The sequence below is a fragment of the Mauremys reevesii genome, linkage group 13 (genome assembly GCF_016161935.1).
Source record: "Mauremys reevesii isolate NIE-2019 linkage group 13, ASM1616193v1, whole genome shotgun sequence".
Classification (NCBI taxonomy): Eukaryota; Metazoa; Chordata; order Testudines; family Geoemydidae; genus Mauremys; species Mauremys reevesii.
In genome coordinates, this window is record NC_052635.1 from 18,039,982 (window position 1) to 18,067,635 (window position 27,654).

Genomic DNA, 27,654 nt, shown 5'->3' on the forward strand with positions numbered 1-27,654 from the left:
CTGCACTCTGAACACCTCAGCCCCAGCATGGGTGCCCCCTTTTGCACACACATCCCTGTTCACTGGCCCCACACCAGAGCCCGCATCCCCAGCTGGAGCCCTCACTCCCATGCACCCCAACACCCTGCCCCAGCACAGAGCCCCCTCCTGCACCTTGAACCCCTAATTTCTGGCCCCAGCCCAGAGCCCATACTCCCTCCCAACCCCCTGCCTCAGCCCGGAGTCCCCTCCCATCCAAATCCATCAGCTCCACTCCTCAAACCAGAGCCCCTTCCTGTATTCTAAACCCTTCATCCCTGGTCCCATCCCAGAGCCCTCACTGCCTCAGCCCAGAGCCTGCACCCAAGCCAGAGCCCTCCCACACCCCAACCCCCTGAGCCAGCCCGGTGAAAATGAGTGAGGTCTTGGCTACACTTACAAGTTGCAGCGCTGGGAGTTACAGCGCTGCTCATGCAGCTGTGTAAGGGCCAGCGCTGGAGTGTGGCCACACTGACAGCTACCAGCGCTGCAGTGTGGCCACACGGAGCCCGATCTGCTGAGGACTCTGCTGATGAGTGTCACCAGCACAACACGTTTGGCAGTCGAGCTATTCCTAGATGCAGGCAGGGACTTTTTCCCAGACAGGAAGACCCCGTTACTGCCTTGGCTCATGAAACCCTATACAGGGAAGCTTGATAGAGCAAAGGAGGTTCAACAAACAGGCTGAGCCGGTGCAGAATGACTGTGGAGGCTCGCTGGAGATGTTTGAATCCTGGAAGATGTTTCCCTACTGCAGTCACTAGGGAAGGGGGGGGGCTTAGAGCAATGTGTTCCGCCCGGGACCCTATGCGGCGTGCCTGTGTTCAGAAATGGTCCCCACTGGCCGAAGAGTGGCGCGGACGCGTCACCGTCACTGGGACAAGGGACACAGTGGCTCTGCCTATAAACCTGTGCAGGCATATTGCCCACGCTCTGGATGAAGCCTGCTTGTCCTTCTGCAACTGCTGGCTGCTGCGTCCTCCTGGCTTGAGAAGAGCTCCTGGCTGCATGCCTCCAGGGAATCTGCGGTTTCTTCCCCATCCCAGGAGCTTCACTCGCGGTTTCCTCTCCCCGCAGCCTCCTCCTCCTCCTGTCCCCCCCTGCTCTCAGAGTGTCCATCCGTTACCCTGGGATTGGCAGTGGGGTCACCCCCATCTTGTCCATCTCCCTGTAAAACGGCAGGTCGTGGGAGCAGCTCCGGATCGGCGATTACCCTCGCGGGCTTTGTAATAGGCACTCCGCAGCTCTTTTTTTCACCCTGCATTGTAGTGCGTGCTGTTCATGGGCCCCTATATCCAGCATGGCCTTTGCTATCTGCTCAAGATATCGTAATTCCTCCGGCCGGCTGTGCCTGGAACAGATGCCTCAGACCCCTCACCCTGACTGATGAGGTCACCCTGCTCCATGCTGCATCCTCGCTTGCTCGTGCAGCATTGGGGACTGTACCCCTGTACTGTGTAACTGATGTAACTCCACACCTGAACACAAACACAGGGAGACAGCAAATTTATTTTTCATTTAAATTTAGGGCATCACTGAGGCAAGAGCAGCAAGTAGAGTGCAAACTGATGTGCAGAGTGGCTGAACAGGAATTCTGGGATAGCTCCTTATTCCCTGGAGGACAGGTACAGCGCTGGTGAGTGTCCACACCTGCTGAGCAGCGCTGGTGTCACCAGCGCTGCACTCCTTATACCCCTGCCGGGATGGGTTTTCAGCCAGCGCTGCAACCAGGAGTTTGCAGCTGGTTCTTGCCCTGCAAGTGTGGGACGGGGTGTAATTGCAGCAGAGCCTCCACCAGCGCTGCAACTTGTAAGTGTAGCCAAGCCCTGAAGGTGGGGAGAGGGAGCAACAGAGGGAGGAAGAAATGGAGTGAGCAGGGTGAGGCCTTGCAGAAGGGGTGGAGCATGGGTGTTCCGTTTTGTGGGAGTAGAAAGTTGGCAACCCTAGGTGTAAGCTCCACCCTGCTGTGAAGCTCCATGTACGTTACACATTTCTGCCAGCTGTGCACCATGGAGACGGCCTCAAGGAGACATCAGACAGGTGGGCTGATCTGAGCTCCAAGGCTGAGGGCCAAGTGGCCTTAGCAAGGCCCCATACTTACTCAGGGGCCATGGCCCAGCTATGCCCCTAGTATGCAGAGAACAAGCAAATAGTTCCCAAACCAACCCCCACTCTCCAAGTCCTGCACACAACACTGCATACAACACTCTCCAAGTCCTGCTACCTCCAAGCACAGTCTGCAGCTATGCCCTCTGAAATCCACATTAGCTGCCTCTGTTTGCAGCAAGCACTCAACACCTAGCTAGGGGTTGAGAGCACCCCCTGCTTCCCAGCCCCAGCCATCCCTGGGGCCTGGCCTTTGTACAGTGCCAAGCACTTCCCAGGACACGGACAGCTTTAGTTCCTCCTGCACCATCAGGCATTGGTCCCTTCTGACTGCTCCCCAGCTGGCATTAAGTGCTCGTGGCAGCAGCTACTGGGGAAGGTACCCCGGCCCACCGCTAAGGCAAAGCCAGGGTTGGGTGGGTACTCTGCATTCCTTCGCCCCTCCACCCCCCCATAGCTGGGGTCAAGTTGGAAGGGAGAGCGCTAGATGAGGAGTTCTGAGCACCTCTCAGGCCTGGTACAGGGCAGCCCAAGGTAGAGGCTGCTCTGGTCAGCCCAGGGACGTTGGCTCAGCCACATGGGTGGGCTCAGAGCTGGCGTGGCTTGCAGTTGTTAACCCCTTGTGCAGATGGAATCCCAAGTGTTCCAAGCCATGTGGTGCACTGGGTCAAGGTGAGATTTGGCCCAAAAGCAGCATGGAGGAGGCCTGTAGTTCCCTGCCCTTGACTGGCCTAGAAGCAGGAGATCCAGCCGCTATTCCAGCTCCATGGCTAGGAGGCACCTGCCCACTCCCTGATGACCCTGCTAGCTTGGGGAGATACCTGGTGGTCCTTGCCAACTCCCTCACCTTCATTAAAAAAGGTACCAGAGCCACAGGTCTGATGGCCAAGGAGAGTTTATTTTGTTAACAGCTCGACAAGCTGGAAGCCAGGTGCCCAGTGCTGCCAGGTGCCCAGTGCTGCCAGGCCCAAGGACCATGAGTTAGGCCCGGAGCCTGTCATTCCCACACACCTGTAAGGAAAGAGACACATCAAAAGTGGGGCCAGCCCTGGGGCTGCAGGGCCTGCATGGGAAGCAGCAGCACGATGGGCACTGCCAGGCTGGTGGGGTCCATGGGACCCAATCTCAGGGCTCTGCCATCTGCACTGGGTTACCGAGTGCCTGCTGAAGGTCAGGCTGTGACATGGGGCTAGCTTTATGACTGCACCTTGGAGCCCAGAATGGGAGACTTAGCACCCCTGCCCCGCAGGACCCGTGCCCCAGAGGATGCTGGGAGCCCCACCAATGTGTGTCACTCCTGACTCCTTGCAGTCAGGGAGCTGATAGGCAAGGCTCATGGTGAGGAAGCGACGCACGTGAAGAGTTCCTGTGCAGGGAGAAGGAAGGTGGCCTGCTCTAGGAGACGGGCCAATCAACCTGCCCACACCCTGGCTGGCCTCCCCTGCTGCCACGCAGATCCAAGGGCCTGGGCTTCAGCTGCTCTCCTCCTGAGGCTTACAAGGCAAACACCAGGGCATGGATCAGTGCAACCCTCTGTGCGCCTAACTCTCCAGGAGTCCTGCCTGAACAGGGCAGAGCCCAGGGGGGCTCTGGAAGTGTCTACACTGCGGCTGGGAGTGAGCCACCCAGCCTGAGCAGAGACTTGCGCTAGATCCCCTCACTACTGTGCTAAAAATAGCTGTGTGGCCACTGCAGCTTGGACAAGAGCTCCGCTCTCACATCACTCGACCCACTGGCTCTGTGAGCTTGGGGGCTAGTCTCCGCTGGAGCTGCAATGGCCACACAGCGATTTTCTACCATGCTAGCTCGCTCCCAGCTGAAGTGCAGCACAGGCAGACATACCCTGCCCCACATGTCCCCAGTTCCCTGGGCTGGGAGCCACCTTCCCAGGCCACAGAGAGGTCTGGGCACCAAGGAAGGCCTGCCCATTGGGTGGCGGATCCCAGCAAGTGCCCTGGGACCTAGGGATCACTTACCTCAACCCACAGGTCGGTGGGGCACTGATACCGCATTCTCCCCCAGCTGCTGCTGGGCTGAGACCCAGAGCATCTCTGTCAAGGGGTAGCGGCAGCGCAGAGTCAGCCTGCAGAGGGAGACGCTGGCTTAGCCAGGTGGGTGGGAACTTTGGAGTTCTCAAGCCAGTTGACACTGGCTGCAGGGACACCCCTCCCAGCCCCATAGCTGGCCTCACCTGTACCGCGAGTCCCGGGTGATGATGGGGGATGTGGCTGGGACCCCCTCAGGCACAAAGGTCACCTCATTCTCATACACCAGGTATCTTCCTTCAAACTGTGCAGGGGAGACAGGGTCAGAGGACAGACAGCAGTGAGGGAGGCTGGGATTCCTTGGGCTTCCCCCACCCCCAGGACCTCAGCACCCAAATCTTAGTGAAATCCAGCCCGCTAGAAATGCCAGCCCCATGGAGTCACAGCTTCTGGTGCGCTCCCAGGTCTATCCACCCCCTTTGCATTAGGGGCACACGCACACACATCTCCCTGGGCGATGGGGCTTGGCTCAGCTAAAACACAGGGTCTGAGGAGAGCGAATCCAGCCATCTGGGCTGGCCTCTAGCTTTGGTGGGGGGCCTGCACCCCAGATAGCTTGCTTTACAGACACCCAGCCTGCACCACCACCCTGCTGCCACCCTATGGCAAAGCCCTGCCACCATCCCAGTGGGCCCAGCATCAGAGCATGACTAAGCGAGAGCTGCAGAGCCCTACAGCATTAGACTCACCCTCCTGTCACCAGATGCTCCTCCCCAGTCTCAGCCACCAGCTGCCAGCCCTCCCCACCCGCAAGGGGAAAGTATGTGCCATGGCGGGCTCACCCGCCGTGTGGTCCCACAGGAGGCCAGAGAGAAGGAGAAGAGGGCCCGTGAGGAATCAGAGGCCACTGGCCCACAGCCTGGGTCCTTCAGGTGGGTCCGGCGTGGGTCAAGGGCAGGCTTGGTGTCCCGGCTCAGCACCATGGCCACCAAGGTGCCGTTGGGCAGGCACACTGTGCTCAGGAAGGGTGTGGGGGGGAAAGAGTCAGAATCAGACCCAGAGATCCCACCTTAGAATCATCATAGAATCATAGAATCTCAGGGTTGGAAGGGACCTCAGGAGGTCATCTAGTCCAATCCCCTGCTCAAAGCAGGATCAAACCCAACTAAATCATCCCAGCCAGGGCTTTGTCAAGCCTGACCTTAAAAACCTCTAAGGAAGGAGATTCCACTACCTCCCTAGGTAACCCATTCCAGTTCTTCACCACCCTACTAGTGAAAAAGTTTTTCCTAATATCCAACCTAAACCTCCCCCTCTGCAACTTGAGACCATTACTCCTTGTTCTGTCATCTTCTACCACTGAGAACAGTCTAGATCCATCCTCTTTGGAACCCCCTTTCAGGTAGTTGAAAGCAGCTATCAAATCCCCCCTCATTCTTCTCTTCTGCAGACTAAACAATCCCAGTTCCCTCAGCCTCTCCTCATAAGTCATGTGCTCCAGCCCCCTAATCATTTTTGTTGCCCTCCGCTGGACTCTCTCCAATTTATCCACATCCTTCTTGTAGTGTGGGGCCCAAAACTGGACACAGTACTCCAAATGAGGCCTCACCAGTGCTGAGTAGAGGGGAATGATCACATCCCTTGATCTGCTGGAAATGCCCCTACTTATACAACCCAAAATGCCATTAGCCTTCTTGGCAACAAGGGCACACTGTTGACTCATATTCAGCTTTTCGTCCACCGTAACCCCTAGGTCCTTTTCTGCAGAACTGCTACCCAGCCATTCGGTCCCTAGTCTGTAGCAGTGCATGGGATTCTTCCGTCCTAAGTGCAGGACTCTGCACTTGTCCTTGTTGAACCTCATCATATTTCTTTTGGCCCAATCCTCTAATTTGTCTAGGTCCCTCTGTATCCTATCCCTACCCTCCAGCGTATCAACCACTCCTCCCAGTTTAGTGTCATCTGCAAACTTGCTAAGGGTGCAGTCCACACCATCCTCCAGATTGTTAATGAAGATATTGAACAAAACCGGCCCCAGCACCGACCCTTGGGGCACTCCACTTGATACCGGCTGCCAACTAGACATGGAACCATTGATCACCTTCACCTCTCATTCACCTAGCAGGAGCTACTGGGTCAGCATGAGGCTCTCAGACCCCTCTGCTGCCCCACAAATCCCATGCATGGTGTGGTCAGTGCAGGAGGGATCTGTGGCCGGTGTAGATAATCCCAGATGGGGCAGCCATTCCCCATGGGGTGGGGTTGGGGGCAAGGCTACAGTCAGGATGTGAGGCCGATGGCTGCGTAGGAGGTGGGTTAAGGAATCTCAGCCCAGGCCCCACTGGCTGAGCCAGATCTAGAGGAAAAGGGATGCCTGTGCCACTGATCACTTTACCCCAGTGGAAATACCCCAGAGGCACTCCCCTACCCACCCCCACAGGGGACATCCCATGCTTCTGGCAGGAGGTCTCCACCCAGGCACTCACCCAACAACTGCCCAGTGGGGAAGGTGCAGACAACGGTGAAGGAAGCCAGGACTGAGCGAGTCTTGTTGTCCCGCAAAGAGAAATCCAGCCGAGCCGTCAGCCTTTGGAGGGAGATGCTCTGAGGGTGTGAGAGTGTGTGAGAGTGACTCGGGGGCTGAGCACCAGCCCTGGCACCAGTCATGAACCCTCCCTGCCAGGTCCCAGCAGAGCCCAAGGCTTGGGAGAGGTCAGGCATCACTAGTGCTTGGGCTGGCTCCTGCCCCCATGCGTCCTGAGAGCAGGAGGGGTAGGGGCTACCCACAAGGCCTTGCTGGGAATGACACAAGGCAAGCTGGGACCAAGGAGGCAGCCAGCAAGACCAGTCCAGAACTCCAGCGAGAGCTAGATCAGTGGGTTAGCCTAGTCCCCAGGGTGCAGCAGCCCCTTCACCCCTATTCTTGGAGGAACCATGCTGTAGGCAGAAACTGGCTGCTTTGTGGGACTTGGAGTCACTTCCCTCTCAGAGGCAATGAGTTTGCATGTTGGATTTTGCCCATCCTCCATGGCACAGTGGGGCAGAGGGAGGTGTCACCCAACTATGGGTGCCACTACCTGGGCCTTGGTGTGGATTTGCAGAGACTGTGGCCTATCATCGAAAGCCAGGCTGGGGAGACCAGCCAGTGTGAGAGATGCCTTCTCTTAGAATCTCTCAGGATACCGGTGAGAGAGCTACAGGAATAGGTGGCTAGGCTGAGAAGCATCCGTGAACACAAGGAATTCCTTGAAAACTTGCATATAGAGATCTCCAAGGCTGAGGAACCAATCCAACTGGAGACGACTGCAGTAGCACCCACCAGGGCAGAAGGAAACAGCTCCTTCACAGAGAGAAATCTGGCTGCTAGTTACTTCCGGCAGCAGGGAGTCCTCCACTCTGGCTCCCAACCCCCAGCTGTAGAGATGACAAACCAGTATTCTGCCCTGGCAATAAAGGATGAGGAATCCCCTGCAAAGGTGAAGGAGGCCAAGGCTCCAAGGATCACAACCACTACTCCGAAGAGGAATCGAAGGGTGGTGATGGTAGGTGATTGCGTTCTAAGGGGGACAGAGGAGAGGCATCCACCAGCTGGCCTGACCTGGCATCCTGGGAGGCGTGCTGCCTCGGGTCCGTACCTGAGATGTTATGGAGGAATTGCCGAGGACCATCCAGCCCTCTGACTATTACCCCATGCTGCTTATACATGTGGGCACTAACAATACTGCCAGGTATGACCCAAAGCAGATCCAGAGTGATTACAGGGAGGGAGAATGAAGGACTTTTGGGCACAGGTGGTGTTCTCATCTATCCTTCTGGTCGAGGGCAGGGGCCTGGGCAGAGACAGACATGTTCTGGAGGTAAATACATGGCTGAGTGGATGGTGTCACCAGGAAGGCTTCAGCTACCTCAAGCATAGGATCCTGATCTGAGAAGGACTGCTGAGCCCAGATAGGATCAGCCTATCCAGGAAGGGGAAGAGTATGTTCAGATAGAGACTGGCTAACCTAGTAGATGGGCTTTAAACTAGATTCAACAGGGGCAGGAGACAAACGCCCATAGGTAAGTCCAAACATGGAGCTGTGGATGAAAGATTGGAATCTGGGGGAAACATGGACAATCATAGAGGGGCAAAGGACAGACAAGAAGGGATATTGAGGGGAAATCTAATGAACACCTGAGATATCTGTATCCTAAGGCAAGAAGTATGGAGAATAAACTGGAAGAACTAGAAATACTTGTGAATACTCACAATTATGACATAACTGGCATCAGAAACTTGGTGGGATAATTCCCATGACTGGAATGCTGGTATAGAAGGGTACAGCTTGTTCAGGAAGTACAGGCAGAGAAAACGGGGAGGTGGTGTTGCCTTGTATATCCAAGATGTATATGTTTGCACTGAGGTTGAGATAGAAGTGGGAGGCAGACCTGTTAAGGGTCTGGGTAAGGATCAAAGTGGTAAAAAACAAGGATGGTGTCAGGATAGGGGTCTACAACAGACCACCAAAGCAAGAAGAAGAGGTGGCTGAGAGTTTTTTTAAATAACTAACAAATCGTCCAAAGCACAGGACTTGGTGGTGATGGGGGACTTCAGCTACCCAGACACCTGTTGGGAAAATAACACAGCAAGGCACAGATTATCCAAGTTTTTGGAATGCAAGGGACACAACTTTTTATTATAGAAAATGGAGGAAGCAACTAGGGGAGAGGCTATTCTAGATTTGATTCTGACAAAGTTGAGAATTTGAAAGTGGAAGGCAGCTTGGGTGAAACAGATCATGAAATGACAGAGTTAATGATTCTAAGGAATGGTAGAAGAGAAAAGAGCAGAATAAAGACAATGGACTTCAAGAAGGCAGACTTAAGCAAACTCAGAGACGTGGTAGGAAAAATCCCATGGGAAGCAAGTCTAAGTTTAAGAGTTCAGGAGAGTTGGCAGGTTTTTAAAGAGACATTTTTAAGACCACAAGAGCAAACTATACCAGAACGTGGGAAAGATAGGAAATATGGTAAGAGACCGCCCTGGCTTAACCAGGAGATCTTCAGTGACATGAAACTCACAAAAGAGTCACACAAGAAGTGTATAGTAGGTCAAATTACAAAGGATGAATATAAAGAACACTACAAGCATGTAGGGACAAAATTAGAAAGTTTAATCTCAAATTTTGCCTTGACCTAACTAATGATATAAATGGTAAGAAGAAAGCATTTTACAAATACATGGGAAGCAAGAGGAAGACCAAGGACAGGGTAGGCCCATTACTCAATGAGGAGGGAAAGACACTAACAGAAAATGCAGCAATGGCTAAAGTTTTCACTAAAAAAGTTAGCAGTGATCAGACAACTAACATAGAGAACATCAGTGTAAATGGGGTAGGGTCTGAGGCTAAAAGAGGAAAAGAACAAGGGAGAATATCTTCAAGTCAGGAGGGTTTGATGAAACACCTCCTAGAATACTTAAGGAACTGGCTGAAGAGATCTCTGAGCAATTATCGATTATCTTGGAGGATGGGAGAGATAGTTGAGGGCTGGAAAAGAGTAAATATAGTACCTAGCTATAAAATGGGAAACAAGGACAACCCAGGGATTACAAACCAGTCAGCTTAATTTCTGCACCTGGAAAGATAATGGAGCAAATAATCATTTATTTGTAAGCATTCTATTTGTAAGGACCTAGAAGAAAGGAACAGTCAACATAGAATTGTCAAGAACAAATCATGTTGAACCAGCTTAATGTCCTTCTTTGACAGGGTTACCTTGTGGACAGGGGAAAGCAGTAGCAGAGCTTTGGATACTGTCTCACATGACCCTCTAGAGAAGTATAGCCTAGATGAGCCTACTATAAGGTGAGTGGAAAACAGTTCCCAGGGAGTCATGCTGGAAGGGCATGGAAGGGCATAATGAGTGGGGTCCCGCAGGGATCAGTTCTGGGTCTGGTTCTGTTCACTATCTTCATCGGTGATTTAGATAATGGCATGGAGAGTACACTTACAAAGTCTGCAGATGATACAAAGCTGGGAGGATAGGATTAAAATTCAAAATGATCTGGACAAACTGGAGAAGTGGTCTGAAGTAAATAGGATGAAATTCATTAAGCACAAATGCAAAGTACTACACTTAGGAAGTATCAGAGGGGTAGCCGTGTTAGTCTGGATCTGTAAAAGCAGCAAAGAGTCCTGTGGCACCTTATAGACTAACAGAAGTATTGGAGCATGAGCTTTCATGGGTGAATACCCACTTCGTCGGCAGGGCCAGCTCTAACATTTTTGCTGTCCCAAGCGAAAACAAAGAGCGCCGCCTCGCCCCCCGAGCGTCACGTCGCCCCAGTCCCCCGAGCGTCGCGTCACCCAAGTCCATGCCCCCCCCGAGCACCGTGCTGCTGAAGCCCGCCCCTGCCGAGCGCTGCGCCGCCCAAGTCCCTGCCCCCAGCACGGCACCACGCGTCCCAAGCCCCGCCTCCCCCCAGCGCTGCCCGGCCGAACCAAAAAAAAACAAAAACAAACCCCGAGTGCCACCCCGTCCCAAGGTGCCGCCCCAAGCATGTGCTTAGTAGGCTGGTGTCTGGAGCCGGCCCTGTTCGTCGGATGCATGTCATGTCATGCAGCCGACGAAGTGGGTATTCACTCATGAAAGCTCATGCTCCAATACATCTGTTAGTCTATAAGGTGCCACAGGACTCTTTGCTGCTTTTACACTTCATAGAATCATAGAATTCAAGATCAGAAGGGACCACTATGATCATCTAGTCTGACCTCCTGCAAGATGCAGGCCACATAAGCCGATCCACCCACTCCTGAAATAATTCTCTCCCTTGACTCTGCTGTTGAATGCTCCAAATCATGATTTAAAGACTTCTAGTAGCAGATAATCCACCAGCAAGCGACCCCTGCCCCATGCTTCGGAGGAAGGCGAAAAACCTCCAGGGCCACTGCCAATCTACCCTGGAGGAAAATTCCTTCCCAACCCCAAATATGGCGATCAGCTGAACCCCGAGCATGCGGGCAAGACTCTCCAGCCAGACCCTCTGGAAAAAGGCTAACAATATCCTATCATTGACCCTTTGTACTAATTACCATTGTGGCACGTTATTGACCTATTGACTAAACCCGTTATCCTATCATACCATCCCCTCCATAAACTTATCTAGCTTAATCTTAAAGTCATGGAGGTCCTTCGCCCCCACTGTTTCCCTCGGTAGGCTGTTCCAGAATTGCACTCCTCTGATGGTTAGAAACCTTCGTCTAATTTCAAGCCTAAATTTCCTGACTGACAATTTATATCCATTTGTCCTCGTGTCCACATTAGCACTGAGCTGAAATAATTCCTCTCCTTCCCTGGTATTTATCCCTCTGATATATTTAAAGAGTGCAATCATATCTCCTCTTATCCTTCTTTTGGTTAAGGAAAACAAACCGAGCTCCTCAAGTCTCCTTTCACACTTAAGAAGGAACAATCAGTTGCACATATACAAAATGGGAAATGACTGCCTAGGAAGGAGTACTGAGGAAAGGGATCTGGGGGTCAAAGTGGATCACAAATTAAATATGGGTCAACAGTGAAATACAGTTACAAAAAAAGCGAACATCATTCTGGGTTGAATTAGAAGAAGTATTGTAAGCAAGACACGACAAGTAATTCTTCTGCTCTACTCCGTGCTGATACAGTCCCAACTGATATTGTGTCCAGTTCTGGGCATCACATTTAGGAAAGATGTGGGCAAAGTGGAGTGAGTTCAGAAAAGAGCAACAGAAATGACTAAAGGTCTTGAAAACATGACCTATGAGGGAAGATTGAAAAAACTGCATTTGTTTAGTCTGGAAAAGAGAAGAATGAGCAGCAACATAAGTGTCTTCAAGTACATAAAAGGTTGTTACAAGGAGGAGGGTGATACATTTTTCTCCTTGACCACGGAGGAGTGGAGAAGAAGCAATGGGCTTAAATTGCAGCAAAGGAGATTTAAGTTGGACATTAGGAAAAACGTCCTAACTGTCAGGGTGGTTAAGCACTGGAATAAATTACCCAGGGAGGTTGTGGAAACTGGATTTTTTTAAGAGCAGGTTAGACAAACACCTGTCAGGGATGGTCTCAATAATACTTGGTTCTGTCTCAGTGCAGGAGACTGGTCTAAGGACCTATCGACATCCCTTCCAGTCCTACATTTCTATGATTCTATGCTGAGGGCACATCAAGAAACCCAAATCCCAGAGAAGATGAGCCAGAAAATCTCTTTTGTTGTTACAGCGAGGCTCTCGAGAGAGACAGGCTGCGCTGGGTGGCATGAACCACAACACTCATTCTTTTCTCATGTGGTTCCACTGAGGGTTAGCAATTGAAGCCAGTTTCCTCTCCCCTGTGACAAATGGGACTAGGAATAATTTGTCAGAAGTGACAGTTTGTGGGAAAAACTGTGATGACGTTTCCCAAACATTAAAAAAAATGTAAATGTTCCTGAACCAGCCCAAGTGTTTTGGTCTTTGTGATTGGTCTAGGTTAGAAATGAGGGGGCTTCACCCATTTTCTTACTGCTTCTCCAAGGCAGCAAGCGTTCGGGATGAGAAACCCAGGTTTTGCCCTGGGTTCCCGGCTGAAAGACTGCATCTGGAGGAGACCGTCTGGAGCTGGGGTGTCCAGACCACAGGAAAGTTCAACAGTTTGAAAATTTCTCACAAAATGAAAGTTCCAAAAAAGTTTCATGTCAGGAAAAATGAGTCATTTTGAATTCTAGAAAATGCTGCTGTTCCGTTCCCAGGATGGAGAAGTCAGGAGGAAGTGACTGGCTTTGACTTCAGGCCACGTTCCTGAGGAACGGCTCCATCCCAGGGCAGCTGAGTTTGCTGACTGAAAGCTTACCCATTGGAGTCTGAGCACCTCATGTGTTTGGAAAGTGATGGGAACACGTGGATGTCCCCAGTTAAAAGTAGGTGGCAGGCAGCCTTTTTTCTTGCTCCCTCCCAGGAGAACTGCAACCCCCACCAGAACATTTTCCATTCTCCTTCCCCACTGCTCTTGCCCCTCCCCACCCCCAGCTCCCCCACCTACCTCATACACCAGCCCAGCAGCCAGAAGGGGGACAGCCAGGTGGAAATGGCGACCATCATCAGACACTCTGTAGCTGTGGGGGGCAGCCAGCTGGCTCAGGGGCCGCTCTCCGACATAGGGAACCCAGAACCGGTCCAGTGTCCCGTGGGTCATCAGCAGGGCCAGCGCCCCAGCCTCACAAGAGCCCTGGAAGCTGGGGGGCACTAACAGGAGCAGAAGGGGTTAAATATGGGCCCAGTCACTCTGAGCACCCCAGAGCCAAGGGCTCAGCCAGGCCCTGCACTGGGATGTGGGAAGCTGCAGGCCATGGCCAGGAGGGGTAGGAGCACTGAGCCAGGAGGGATAGGGTCCCCGAGAGCCACAGGACCCCCCACCCACACACACCTGTCACTCATGCCAACCTCACCCGTGCCCCTGACCTCCATGTTTCCCCCCACTCACACCAATCCCAGGCCCTGCTTGTCCATGCCACCTTGCTGCACTCACAGTGCCCCAGCCCATGCCCACACAGCTACCCATGCCCCTCCTACCACCACCAGCCTGTACATAAGAACATAAGAACGGCCGTACTCTGTCAGACCAAAGGTCCATCCAGCCCAGTATCCTGTCTACCGACAGTGGCCAATGCCGGGTGTCCCAGAGGGAGTGAACCGAACAGGCAATGATCAAGTGATCTCTCTCCTGCCATCCATCTCCATCCTCTGACGAACAGAGGCTAGGAACACCATTCCTTACCCATCCTGGCTAATATCTATTAATGGACTTAACCTCCATGAATTTATCCAGTTCTCTTTTAAACGCTGTTATAGTCCTAGCCTTCACAACCTCCTCAGGCAAGGAGTTCCACAAGTGGACTGTGCGCTGTGTGAAGAAGAACTTCCTTTTATTTGTTTTAAACCTGATGCCTATTAATTTCATTTGGTGGCCCCTAGTTCTTGTATTATGGGAACAAGTAAATAACTTTTCCTTATTTATTTTCTCTACCTCACTCATGATTTTATATACCACTATCATATCCCCCCTTAGTCTCCTCTTTTCCAAGCTGAAAAGTCCTAACCTCTTTAATCTCTCCTCATATGGGACCCGTTCCAAACCCCTAATAATTTTAGTTGCCCTTTTCTGAACCTTTTCTAATGCCAGTATATCTTTTTTAAGCTGAGGAGACCAAATCTGTATGCAGTATTCAAGATGTGGGTGTACCATGGATTTATACAAGGGCGATAATATACTCTCCGTCTTATTTTCTATCCCCTTTTTAATGAATCCTACCATCCTGTTTGCTTTTTTGACTGCCTCTGCACACTGCATGGATGTCTTCAGAGAACTATCCACGATGACTCCAAGATCTTTTTCCTGATTCGTTGTAGCTAAATTAGCCCCCATCATATTGTATGTATTGTTGGGGTTATTTTTTCCAATGTGCATTACTTTACATTTATCCACATTAAATTTCATTTGCCATTTTGTTGCCCAATCACTTAGTTTTGTGAGATCTTTTTGAAGTTCTTCTCAGTCTGCTTTGGTCTTAACTATCTTAAGCAGTTTAGTATCATCTGCAAACTTTGCCACCTCACTTTTTACCCCTTTGTCCAGATCATTTATGAATAAGTTGAATAGGATTGGTCCTAGGGCTGACCTTTGGGGGGACACCACTAGTTACCCCTCTCCATTCTGAGAATTTACCATTTATTCCTACCCTTTGTTCCCTGACTTTTAACCAGTTTTCAGTCCATGAAAGGACCTTCCCTTTTATCCCATGACAGCTTAATTTACGCAAGAGCCTTTGTCAAAGGCTTTCTGGAAATCTAAGTACACTATGTCCACTGGATCCCCCTTGTCCACATGACTGTTGACCCCTTCAAAGAACTCTAATAGATTAGTAAGACATGATTTCCCTTTACAGAAACCATGTTGACTTTTGCCCAGCAATTTATGTTCTATGTGTCTGACAATTTTATTCTTTACTATTGTTTCAACTAATTTGCCCGGTACTGACATTAGACTTATTGGTCTGTAATTGCTGGGATCACCTCTAGAGCCTTTTTTAAATATTGGTGTTACATTACCCACATAGCTAACCCACTGTCCCGCCCACAGCCCATGCCCACACAGCTACCCACTGCCCCTCCCACCACCTCAGCCTCTGCCCACACAGCTACCCACTGCCTCTCCCACCACCCCCAGCCTGTCCCCACACAGCTTCCCACTGCCCCTCCCACCACCCACAGCCCCTCAACGAGCCAGGCCCTCCCCCAACTCACCCACATCTGGGACATCACAGGTGATGAGCCCTGCCTGGGTGAAGGCCTCCCCCGTGGTCAGCAGCTGCAGGGTGTAGTTGAGGCGCAGAGTATAGCGCCTGAGGGGGCCGTGCAGATACTGCCGGGAGGACAGACGGGGTCAGAGTGGGGCTGATGAGCTAGACAACCCCTCCCTCCTCCAGCTCTCCTGCAAGCAGCCTAGTGCAGCCCTCACACCCTGGGGCACTGAGTGAAGTGGGCCGCCCTAAGGCACCTCCACGCTATGCAGGGGCAGCTCCAGGCACCAGCGCAGTAGGCGCGTGCTTGGGCAGCAAGCCGCGGGGGGCAGTGTGATCAGGGGCGGCTCTACCTGTTTGGCCGCCCCAAGCAGTCATGCGCGGGAGGCGCCCCGGAGCCGCGGGAGCAGCGGACCTCCCGCGGGCATGACTGCAGAGGGACCGCCGGTCGCGCGGCTCGGCTGGACCTCCCGCGGCTGCGGAGGGTTCGCGGGTCCGGCGGCTCCGCTTGAGCTGCCGCAGTCATGCCTGCGGGAGGTCCAGCCGAGCCGCGGGACGAGCGCCCCCTCCGCAGTCATGCCTGCGGCAGGTCCAGTCGTCCCGGAGCTCCGGTGGACCTCCCACAGGCATGACTGCGGCAGGTCAGCCGATCCAGCCTCCCGTCCCCCCCCCCTCCCGGCAGCAGGGGACGCCCCCTAGATTTTGCCGCCCTAGGCACCAGCTTGTTTTGCTGGTGCCTAGAGCCGCCCCTGAGTGTGATGGTCGCCATGAGGGCGGCAGTCAGGCAGCCTTTGGTGGCATGCCTGCAGGAGGTCCGCCAGTCCCGTGGCTTCGGCGGCAATTCAGCGGCAGGTACGCCAAAGGCGCAGGTCCGGCAGATCACCTGCAGGCAAGCCACCGAAGGCTGCCTGACTGCCGTGCTTGGAGCAGCAAAAAACATAGAGCCGCCGGATGGCTATAGGCCCAGCCCTGGTCTGGGACCCTCCTCTTCTGCTGCCCTCCATGCCAGCCTCCACCCCCAGGCCAGCTGCTGCATGGACAGGGCAGCCCCCGGGCACCAGGGCAGGGGAGAGCCCTGGGGCTTGGACAGCATCTTATCCTTCCCTCCATGTGCACAGGAGCCCATTGCCCTGGCGCCCCGTGCTGCCTCCTCACCACCCCATCCCCCCCACCGTCACCTGCTGCTGCACCAGGGGGTCAGCAAAGGGCACCCTCAGCCCAAAGGCCCTGGTGTCGTTGGGGTTGGGGGCCTCATGGGGGTCAAAGCCACGATCCTCAGCCTCAGGGCGGCTGAAGGGACGTCCGCCCACCGAGACAGAGACCAGCTCCACGTCGGGCAGGAAGTGCCCCAGGCGCACCTTGAAGTAGCCCTGCGCTGCCACGGTGTCTGGGGGAGGAGACAGGGGTGCACTGGTTGGTGGGGTTCACTGGAGCACTCCCCCAGGCAGCCAGTGCCCTAGCCCAAGCAGCCATGACCCCTGGCTGGCAGCCCCATGCCCAGGGCAATGAGCCTGGCTGAGACCAGCAGCAGCTCATCCTGACATTGCCCGGTGAGCATGTGGGAATTTTTGTAATAGTTTTATGAAAACTCTGCATGCCTCAGTTTCCCCCATTCACTCTGCATTGCTGCCCGGGGGCGGGAGCTAATTGTTCCTCTGGGCCAGGTGCTGGAGTCAAGTGGGCAGCAGATGAGCCTGGCTAGGTTGGTCATGGAGCCAGTAGCCCCGGGCTGCGTGGAGCCAAGGGACCTGCAGCATAAAGAACTCAGCTGCCTCCCGCACGTCAGACAGAACGAGGGGCCTGGGGAAAGCAGGGCAGGGAGCGCTGGTCACATGGGCTTCGCTTTCCCAGACTAAGCCAGGCTCTCTCAGCTCTGCATTCCAGGGGCCCAAGAAACGCTGCCTGTGTCCCTGCGTCTGGCCGGCTCTGAACGGCGCTTTGCAGGGCATGGAACAGCAGCGCTGCAGCCAGACGGCCTGGCGCGAGTAGCAGAGCCAGGAGCTCGCTCAGCCTACGGCCCAACGTGGTCAAGGGGCCACACCCCAGAGCCAGTCTAAAGGCTGTAATCCCTGTGCAAAGATGGGGCTTTCCCCCCCTCACACAAAGCACCCTTGGTGGCAGGGGTCTGACGCAGGGTCAGTGGGGGCAGGTGGGGAGAGGAAGCCGAGACAGGGAGTCTGGAACCAAGCTCTCCCTGAGTCCCCAGAGCTGGGGGTGACAGGGTCTCACGAGGGTCATTTAACCCCCCCATTTTAGACTAAAGTCAACCTCTAGGGCTCCCTCCCCCACCCCCCTGTAGGCTAAGAAGGAGCCATTTCCATCACAGCCCCTCCCCCGCCCAGGCCCCTCCAGCTCAGATGCCAATGGTCACTCTGCACTCAGCAGCATGGCGGGGGTGGGGGGGAGCAAAACCCAATGGGGGATTTTGACCTTTGGGTGGTTAGAGGAGCTGAATCCAAACGATTCGAAACCAGGCAGGGTCGGGTCGGTTTCCTATGCCCAGAGAAGTGACACGCGTTCCCCCCCACCATCCCCCACCAAACCAGCCTCTAGACCCAGTTCCCGTGGGGCAGTTCTGTCTGCCAGAGCAGGGGCTGGGATGGGCGGTGGAGGCGGGCGGGGAAGGACGTTCCAGGCTCTTATGGAAGGGGACTTTTTTAAAGCCGGCAGCTCGAAGGCGCCTGGGGGCTCTTGCCAGGTGGGGTGAGGAGCCCCCCATGCGAGGAGCTAGGGGGCTCTTCTGCTGCAGAGGGGGCACAGTGATCTGGGAGGGGGCAGAGGCCCGGGCCATCAGAGAGGCAGAGCTCCCGTGGGAAGCTGATCTCCAGAACTCCCTCACGTGGCCTGAGCACCCCTTTCCCATCGAGCTGGGGGTGGGAGGGCAGCAGGGCTCGGCCAGGCCACAGGGATCCTGGGGGCTGCACCTACCATCGATGATCCGGGGCGTCTGTGGGGAGAAGGGGGTGCGGATGGGACGGTAGCTGCGGTGACGGGTCCAGTCACTTTCATCCCCTTGCCAGTGCCGGTCCAGCAGCAGGTGGATGCTGTACCTGGTGCCATAGCGATTACCCACCAGGGCGCTCTGTGGGGAGGAGGGGGAGCAGTGACAGCCCCTATGGGGAGAGCCCTGACTCCCTCCTGGGAGGAGAGAGCTCCACCATATGACAGCCAGGACCAGCTCTTCCATTGACCCCCCTCACTCACTCCAACCTGCAGCCCCGTGGGGTGAGGGAATGGACCAGGGAGGAGGCCAGAGCTCAGTTGCTCCAAGTTCTCAGGAGCTTTGGGGAGCCAGGGATGCTGGGAGAAGCTGCTGCAGGGAGCGGGATGGTGACACACACCCTGGGCAGCAGCAGCAACAGTTAATGGGAACAGGTCTCGGACTGGAGATCCAGGCCAGCGTCCCACCCCAGGCCATGCTGTGACTCCTGGCATCTATCACGGCTCAGGGAGGGGTGTGGAGTCTAGTGGGTCAGAGCGGTGGGGCGGGGAGCCAGGACTCCTGGGTTCTCTCCCCGTCTCTGCCACTGCCCTGCTGAGTGACTGAGGGGCCTCACTTTCCCCCTTTCTCTAGCCAGGCTGTGAGCTCTTTGGAACGGGGACCCTTGCACCAGGGGAGCAGGAAGCATCAGTCACAGGGGTCTCGGCACAGGACCCAGCCCGGCGGCTGTGCTGCCTCATGCCTGGGCACCTGCGCACTGACCTGCAGCAGCCCCCCGGGGGCACCGATGGGCACCACGATGCGGATGAGCCTGGAGTCTGTCAGGAAGGTGTAGCCATTGCGTGCAACAGTGCCCGCGTCAATCACACGACCATCCAGGCCCATCTGAACCTCGTCTTGGTACTGCTCTGGCCACAGCACCAGGGATGGCAGGATCCGCGGCGTCACCCAGTTCAGGCTTGTAGCATTGACCACTGGGGAATCTAGGGACAGGAGGCCATGAGCCCCACCTACTGGTCCCTGAGCCCCGCCCCAGCTCTGCCAGTGCCCCTCATTCCTGACCCGCAGCCCCCTGCGAGCCCAGCCCTGCAAGTGCCCTTCACTCCTGACCCACAGCCCCTGCTAGCCCAGCCCTGCCGGTGCCCCTCACTCCCGCCCCACAGCCCCTGCTAGCCCAGCTCTGCCAATGCCCCTCACTCCCACCCCACAGCCCCTGCTAGCCCAGCCCTGCCGGTGCCCCTCACTCCCACCCCACAGCCCCTGCTAGCCCAGCCCTGCCGGTGCCCCTCACTCCCACCCCACAGCCCCTGCTAGCCCAGCTCTGCCGGTGCCTCTCACTCCTGACCCACAGCCCTGGGTTCCCGCCCCCCAGCTCTGCCAGTGCCCCTCACTCCCGCCCCACAGCCACTGCTAGCCCAGCCCTGCCGGTGCCCCTCACTCCTGCCCCACAACCTCTGCTAGCCCAGCCCTGGGCTCCGTCCAGGACTCACTGACAGGGCAGGCCACAGCTGTGTCCACCATGAGGATCATCCAGGCCTGTTTGTAGAACACTGTCACTCTGGCCACTTCCACCTCCAGCCCCTCCACCTGTGGAGAGTGGGTCAGTGGAGGGGCACAGAGAGGGGTCCCATGGCCTCATCAGGGTCCTTCCCCATTCTCCCTCCCCAGCCAACCTAGGAATCTGACCCCTGCTGTGACCGGATTTGACTGGTCCCTGGCAGTATCTCAGGGGCACCTTGGCATGGAGCAGTGCTGAGTCAGCACCTGACTGCTCCTTCTGCCCCACCAGGGGCTGGGCATGAGCCTACCGTGCAGCCAGGGGCCACATGGTGCCAGCAAGAGCCAGGCTCCCAGAGACTCCTGATAGCAGCCTTGCCCCCCATCCAGCCAGCCTCCCCACTGTGCACCAGGCTCCCACGCACCCCACTGGGCCCACAGTGCCCCCCAGACTTCCCCCCCACTGTGCACCAGGCTCCCACGCGCCCCACTGGGCCCACAGTGCCCCACAGCCTCCCCCCACTGTGCACCAGGCTCCCACGCACCCCACTGGGCTCACAGTGCCCCACAGCCTCCCCCCCACACTCTGCATCAAGCTCCCACACACCCCACTGGGCCCACAGTGCCCCCAGCCTCCTCACTGTGCACCAGGCTCCCACACACCCCACTGGGCCCACAGTGCCTCTCAGCCTCCCCCCCACTCTGCACCAAGCTCCCACACACCCCACTGGGCCCCACGGCGCACCCAAGGCCCCCCCAGCCACACCTCACTGTGGCCACCGTGCCCTGCCCTCCCCCCCAGGCTCCCTCACTGAGGTGATCTCGCTCTGGGCTGTGCCGTAGGGTGCCCGGAAGAGGACGCGGGTGGCCGTGGTGTTGACCCCGTAGCCCAGGCTGTGGGCCTGCGTGGCGGGCATGCTGAGCAGGGATCCGTTCCGGAAGTGGAAGACAACCTGCCACACCTGGTTCAGCGCCCCCTGGGCCTGCAAAGGGGAGAGACATAAGGCTGAGTCCCCCCATATGCCGGGGAGGGAGCAGGGGTCCTGGCACTGTCAGGTTACACCCCTCCACAGATCATGGCTGGGTTACATGTGGCAGGGGCAATCTGGCTGGACCCACTGGGCACTTCACTTCCGCTGTGCCCTGGGGAGTCCATGCCTGCTGGGCAGCTGATGGGCCAATACCTGGCACGGTCCATGGCCATGGGGCAGCAGGACAGCTAAGTGCCCTGGCTCATTGCTGCTCTGTGGGCAGGGTGTGCCAGAGACAAAGCTGCTCCCCAGGTGCCCATGCCAAGCTCCAGGCACCGTTCGTGGCTGGTAGAGGGACCATGATGCCACAGCTGCACCAAGCCCACTCACCACCGGCCAGGCAGCAATCCAGTCCTCATTCAGCACTTCCCTGGCGATGCCGGGCACAGCCCGCCGGACCGACACCTGCAACAGGACAGGGCCAGCTCAGGCTGGGGAAAGAAACCCTGCTATGGGACCTCTGTCAGCATCACTTCACACCGGGGCCTGCGAGCATAGGTGGCAGGTTATATACACCTGCGGTGCCCGGGCTCCAGGAATATTCAGGGCCGGGTGCCCTGCTCCAGCAATATTTGGAGCTGGGTCTCTCCCCCGGCCCTGCCTGGATCGGGCCCCGGCCCCCGCGGGTCTCCCCCCGCGGCGTCCCTGCCTGGAGCAGGTCCCAGCCCCCGCCTGCCACCACCTCCCGCGGGGCCCCCCCCCCCCCTCCCCCACTGCCCGGCATCCCTGCCTGACAAAAAGCAGCCGTGCCTCTCCCTTGCCTGCTGGAGCTGTCAGAGATCAGCTCCTGGCAGAACGGCTGTCTGCTGCCCCAGGGTCCTAGTGCCTGTCCTCCACTAATGGCAAGGCAGGCTGCCCTTACCCTGAGCCTCCCCAATGCCCCAAACCCTCATCCCCAGCCAGAGCCCTCATCCCCCTGCACCCTAATCCTCTGCCCCAGCCCTGAGCCCCCCCACATCATGAACCCCTCATCCTCAGCCCCACAGCCCTCACCCCACACCCCAACCCTCTGCCCTGAGCACCCTCCTGCATCATGATCACCTCAGCACCAGCCAGAGCCCTCATCCCCCCGCACCCTAATCCTCTGCCTCAGCCCTGAGCCCCCTCCTGCATCATGAATCCCTCATCCTTAGCCCCACAGCCCTCACCCCCGTACTCCCTCCTATCCCCAAACTCCCTCCCCAGAAGGTGCACCCCCTCCCCCTTCCCACACACCCCTTCCCAACCCCAAACTCCGTCCCAAAGCCTGCACCCTTCACCCCCTCCTGCACACCCACCCCCTGCCCCATCCCAGAGCCTGCACCCAGCACCCAAACTCCATCCCAAAGCCTGCACCCTGCACCTCTCCTGCACCCTAATCCCCAGCCCAGGATCTGCACCCCAGACCTCCCCCACCGAGCCCCCTCCCAGAGCCTTAGGCAGGTGGGGGCGGAGTTTGGGGGGGCAGGGTTGGGAGGGCGGGTTCTGGGCAACACCAAAATTTCTACAAACTTGCCACCCATGCCTGCGGGGAGCCCCCCGCCAGCATCACCCCGCCCAGCGGCTCTGGGGCCTGCCCTAGCGACCCCTACCAGGAGACAAGCCCTTCCCCCTCACCCCATCCCCCACCATGGCCCCCCTCACCTCCATGTAGTTCTCCTCGCAGACAATCTCCCGGGGGCTCCAGGGAGCTCCCAGGGGGCAGCGGATGGTCATGTCATAGGGAATGCTGGGCCCCACAGCACCTGTCACCTCCACCCGCAGCTGCAGGCTGAAATCCTGGTCAAACTGGGGTCCCCCAGGAAACAGAGACTACAGGTTAGACCCTGCCCACCCTCAGGGCTGCTCCAGCACCGGAGATGGGGGGGCCCACAGCGCTGGCACCTAGACATCAAGTACCAGGGGGAGCAGAACTGGCTGCCCAGCTCTGGCAGGACTCCTGGGTTCTCTCCCCAGCGCTGGCAAGGGAGCGGGGTCTAGTGAGTTACAAGGGTGGGGGGCTGGGAGTCACACATGGGCCCCCCAGCTCCTGGAGGGCAGGCCTGGGCACTGGGGGCACTTACCGTGTTGCGGACGGAACAAGCCAGGAAGGAGATGCGGATCTGGGGGTTCCCACGGAGGTCAGTGCCTGCCATGAATCCGCACTGCGAAGCCAGCTGCCGTGTCACCTCGATGTACTGCCCTGACTCGGCTGGGGGGAGACAGCATCTGGGACCCCCACCAGTACCTCCCCACCCCCCCAGCACCTGGTGCCCTGGCACCCTCCCGCCAGCCTCCCGCCTATGACGGGCACATGACCCCTATCCCAATACACCATCCCAGGACACCCCCACCCATGGGCCTGCACCTTGCACCAGCCTCTGCTCCAAATAGCCAGGAAGCCCCTCATGACCCCTCCCTACTCACTGTAGACCCCATAGCGCCAGCGGCTCTGCCCCACGAACGCCTTGTCCAGCCAGATCCAGAAGTAACGGCCCCGGCACTCAGTGCGAGCAGCTCCTGGGGGGATTGGCAGTATTACTGGGGGCAGCACCAATCCCAATCAGCACCATGCCTGGCCAGGAGACTCCAGAGTGCCAGAGGCCTAGTCCCCCCAGCCTGGCTCCCTTCTTGGGGCTACTACTCCAGGTCACAGGCCAGCTGTGCTCACAGCAGGGGCCGCCCCATCCTGCTAGCCCCAGCCTCCTGCCTCCACCACCAGCCCCACCTGTGTTGTACCTCCCACCCAGAACCCTATCCTGCCCCCCATCACAGGGGCCCCCCAGTTCTCCCCTCCCAGGCCCTGGGGTAGTCATCAGAGTCTCTGTCCCAGCACCCCAAACAGGGCTTAGTCATTCTAAGCCCCCCAAAGCCCAGGATTCCCCACTCCCACCCCCCAGCAGGCACCGTCCCTGCCCCCAGGAGACTCACCGTCGGGAAAGGACACAGAGCCCGCGTGCCAGGGCACCACCACCCAGAGCAGGCCCAGCCTGCAAAGAGGAACAGGGCAGGTCACACACAATACAGGGGCTGCCCTCCTCGGGGTCCCTACTGGGTGCTAGCCCCAGTTCCAGGCAGGGAGGAGATCTAGTGGGTTAGCACAGGGGGCCTGGGAGGCTGGGGCAGAAGGCAGCCTCCCCTATATGGCAGGCATCACTCCATGCACAGACCCTTCCCCGCAGAGGCTATTTGGTCACAGATGGATTTTGCCCCCCCCGTCCCCAGATGCTCGCACAGGGCAAGGGCGTCCCACTAGAGACTGGAGGGGGTGGGTCATGCACCAGCCTGGGGCATGGGGTCAAACCCAGCTGACATAGGTGCCCCATGTGACCATGACCAAGTCCCTTAGCCTGTGTCTCAGTTCCCCCCGTCCCCATACCAGAGGGATCAGTGTTCTCTGGGAAGGACTATTCCAGCTGGCCAGGGGATGGGGGTGGGGCAGCACCCAACACAGACTGGGGCCTGTGTGTTTGAACCTTAGGGGTGCTTTGGGCCCCAATGCACTGGGCGCAGGGTTGGGGCTGGGGGATGCCAGGCTGGACACCCGTGGTCCAGATGGACAAATGGCTGTGCCCCAGGAGAGGCAGTTATGGGCGCTTGCTCTGTGCCCTGGCCACTCTCCATCTCACCTGCCTTGGCTCTTAGGCTGCAGGATAGTAGGTCAGACCCTCACTGAGATCAGAACCCAGTCCTGCCGGTCCCCATGCACCCTGACCAATCCCAGCCCTACCCCCACCAGGCCCTGACCAATCCCAGCCCCCCGCCCCCTCGGCCACACACTGCTGCCCCACCCCAGGCCCTGACCAATCCCAGCCCTGCCCCCGCCCCCTCGGCCACACACTGCTGCCCCGCCCCAGGCCCTGACCAATCCCAGCCCTGCCCCCGCCCCCTCGGCCACACACTGCTGCCCCGCCCCAGGCCCTGACCAATCCCAGCCCTGCCCCACACCAGGCCTTGACCAATCCCAGCCCTACCACCACCACCCTTGGCCATGCCTTGCTGCCCTGCCCCCAGGCCCTGTCCAATCACAGCCCTATCTCCCCCCCTCAACTCCACAGTGCCAGGTGCTACACGGACTAGTTCCTGTCACAGCAGCTAAGACAGGGCTTGGACACCCACCCCCTTGCTCCCAATGGACCCTGTGACCTGGGCTGCAGGAGACTCGCCACCAGCGGTGCAGAGACTATGACACTGTGATGAGCCAGACATTCTCCCCTCACCCAACTATGCGGGGGGGTGGCACTTCCCCCCGGCTCTGCTCCTTCCGCGCCCAGGCAGGGCTGCCAGCACTGGGAATCCCTGGTTGCTGGTAGAGCTGAGATAGGAGCTGCCTTGACAGCAGCGCTGTCCCAACACTGGCCTTGGAGCCAAGAGACCCACACACACACTGAGACCCAAACCCAAACACCAGCCACATGCCCTTGGCATGACAGGGACCCCAACACCCTCCGACAGCAGAGATACTGGCCAGCCTGCTGACAGATACCTGCCTGCTGCTCCCCCCACCGCCACCCAGAGACAGGGGGCCCAGTGTACTGACAGATACTGCCCCCCCACAGCCCAGAGATGGGGGGCTCAGCATCCTTACAGATACTGCGCCCCACAGCCCAGAGACGGGGGACTCAGCGTCCTTACAGATACTGCCCCCCCACAGCCCAGAGATGGGGGGCCCAGTGTACTGACAGATACTGCCCCCCCACAGCCCAGAGACGGGGGGCCCCATGTCCTTACAGATACTGCCCCCCAAACACAGCCCAGAGACGGGGGACTCAGCGTCCTTACAGATACTGCCCCCCACAGCCCAGAGACAGGGGGCCCCATGTCCTTACAGGTACTGCCCCCCAAACACAGTCCAGAGACGGGGGGCCCAGTGTACTCACAGGTACTGCCCCACCACCACCACAGCCCAGAGATGGGGGCCCCAGCATCCTTACAGATAATGCTACCCCACAGCCCAGAGATGGGGGGCCCCATGTACTCACAGATACTGCCCCCCCACAACCCAGAGACAAGGGGCCCAGCATCCTTACAGATACTGCCCCCACCCACAGCCGGGCAGAGATGAGGGGGCAGGCTGCTTACAGACACCCAACTCTCCATCTCCGGTCCCCGCAGCTTTACTGCCAGCCAGGATTTCCTGCCCCAGCCCTGCACCCACCACACCATTGCTGGGGCAGCCCCCACTCACCTCATGAGGAGCATGGTGGGCATGCCAGGTCCTGGGGCTCTGGGCAGCTCAGCACAGTGCAGTGGGTGCTGCTGCGAGAGGCAGGCGATACAGCCCTGGCAGGCTGGCAGCTGATTTGCTGGGCTGGGTGGAGACAGGCTGGGAATGGGGCGAGAGTGCAGTTCTGTGGCCTTGGAGAAGAGATAAGGCCGGGGGCTGAGCTTCCCTGGGGTGGGGGAGTCGGGACTCCTGGGTTCAGTCCCTGGCTCGGGGGCTAATCACTTAGAGCAGAGGATCTGGGAGGCGGAGCGCCTAGGGGCCAGTGCCAGCTGTGCCCCTGCCCTGCTGGCCTGGCCTTGGGAGTCCCTTCCCCTGCTGTACCACTGCGATGGTGGGCAGGAGGTGCTGAGGGGAGGGGGTGCTAAACAGCTGATCGGCTGGTGGGTGTTGAGCACCCACTATTTTTTTCTGTGGGTGCTCCAGCCCCAGAGCACCCACAGAGTCAGCGCCTCTGCCACAGACCCTTAGGGGTCCACCAGTATAATCTGGGATGGAGGGTGTCTGTGAACGTGCCAGCAACCAGAGGTGACACATGGGGGCACACAGGGTCACGTGCCCTCCCCCCCCCCTCAGATTTCTGCTTTCCATTTAGCACAGAGGCTTTCCAACTGTGGGACGTGTCCCCTGGGGGGGTGGAGGGGAATGTTCTGGGGGCCAGCCCAGTGTGGCGGGGCTCAGGGAGGCAGCACCACCTCCACCCCTGACTCAGCTCAGCCAGTCTGGGGGGGCTTTATCCAAAAAGTTCAAACTGGCATTGCCACTCGCCCCCCCTTCCGAATGTTCCTCCGTGCCCCCCGAGGGGGGTGTGCCCCACAGTTTGAAAACCTATGTTAGATCAAGAGGCAACACATGGGGGGGTCATATGCCCCCCAGAGCCTTTAAATTGTGCCCTCCCCCATTCATGGTGCCTCTGCTAGTGATCCGTTCAGCTGCAAGTGTGAAATATAATTACCCTGTTCAATTTCTGTAATGGCTGCGTTTGTTATTTGTAAACCCACTCGGTCGGCTTCAGCTGCTCATGAAGAAGAAACCGTCTCAAAGCCGGGAGAAGAGAAAGAAAGAAGCGAAATCCAACCCCCTTCAAAAAAACAAAACCTGAGGGGATATGACGACAGCTACATTGAACTTGGCTTTATGTGTGTACGTGTAGGTGGAGAATCCAGACCCCAGGGTGTAATTTGTGCAGAAGTACTTTCTAAGGAAGCACTTAAGCTGAAAGAATTAAAAGACAACTGAGGTCGTTCATGTGGAAAACATTGACAAGCCAGTGGAGTATTTTGAAAGGAAGCGGAATTGCTTATAACACAACCAAGACTGTACAAACTGTGGGAATCTTGCAAGAGAAGGTTCTCAAAGCATCCTACACGGTGGCAATTAGAATCGCTAAAAACAGAAAGCCACATACAACTGCTGAAATTACCGATGCCAGCTGCAATTGAAGTGTGGAGACGAAGCTGCTAATAAACTGAAGAATGCGCCAGTATCAAATGACCCCCTTAAAAAGGTGAATTACAGAGGTTGTAGCTGACGTGAAAGACCAGAATTCAAGCAAGTGGGACATACAGTTTACAACTAGACAACTCTTTGGCTGTGTC

The 27,654-nt window shown here is 57.1% G+C and overlaps 1 protein-coding gene and 1 long non-coding RNA gene across 9 annotated transcripts; one reads left to right on the top strand and one right to left on the bottom strand.

Moving 5' to 3' along the window:
• The first annotated feature begins 1,589 nt into the window (after window positions 1–1,589).
• On the top strand, window positions 1,590–12,467 carry LOC120380257. 2 transcript variants are annotated; one of them, XR_005587675.1, is made up of 3 exons: window positions 1,590–1,643; window positions 9,860–9,955; window positions 12,220–12,467. It is a non-coding gene; the product is annotated as an uncharacterized LOC120380257 (long non-coding RNA). The 2 variants fall into 2 exon arrangements; XR_005587676.1 differs by having other exon boundaries at window positions 12,225–12,467.
• LOC120380254 lies at window positions 3,002–27,134 on the bottom strand. Of its 7 annotated transcripts, none has more exons than XM_039497798.1 (19): window positions 27,012–27,134; window positions 26,021–26,158; window positions 23,764–23,822; window positions 23,260–23,352; window positions 22,917–23,044; window positions 22,498–22,641; window positions 21,205–21,279; window positions 20,656–20,826; window positions 19,837–19,933; window positions 19,109–19,329; window positions 18,334–18,487; window positions 16,584–16,792; window positions 15,410–15,527; window positions 13,149–13,351; window positions 6,596–6,713; window positions 4,952–5,121; window positions 4,316–4,413; window positions 4,101–4,207; window positions 3,002–3,135 (listed from the first exon to the last, which is right to left on the bottom strand). In XM_039497798.1, exons 2-18 carry the CDS (start codon window positions 26,041–26,043, stop codon window positions 4,102–4,104), a joined length of 2,187 nt encoding a protein of 728 aa, XP_039353732.1. In that variant the 5' UTR covers window positions 26,044–26,158; window positions 27,012–27,134; the 3' UTR covers window positions 3,002–3,135; window position 4,101. The 7 variants fall into 7 exon arrangements, with proteins under 7 accessions (XP_039353732.1, XP_039353734.1, XP_039353735.1 ...); XM_039497800.1 differs by having other exon boundaries at window positions 26,021–26,143; window positions 27,012–27,027; XM_039497801.1 differs by lacking the exon at window positions 22,498–22,641.
• Between the last annotated feature and the right edge of the window lie 520 nt (window positions 27,135–27,654).

Excerpts from the sequence above, each read along its gene's own strand:
- LOC120380254 (XM_039497798.1), bottom strand. The coding sequence starts at position 26,043 with ATGCCCACCATGCTCCTCATGAG. Across the intron at positions 22,642-22,916 it reads CTTGTTCCGTCCGCAACACG|TTTGACCAGGATTTCAGCCT; the intron begins GTAAGTGCCCCC and ends GGGGGACCCCAG. Across the intron at positions 18,488-19,108 it reads CCCCCGGGGGGCTGCTGCAG|AGCGCCCTGGTGGGTAATCG; the intron begins GTCAGTGCGCAG and ends TCCTCCCCACAG.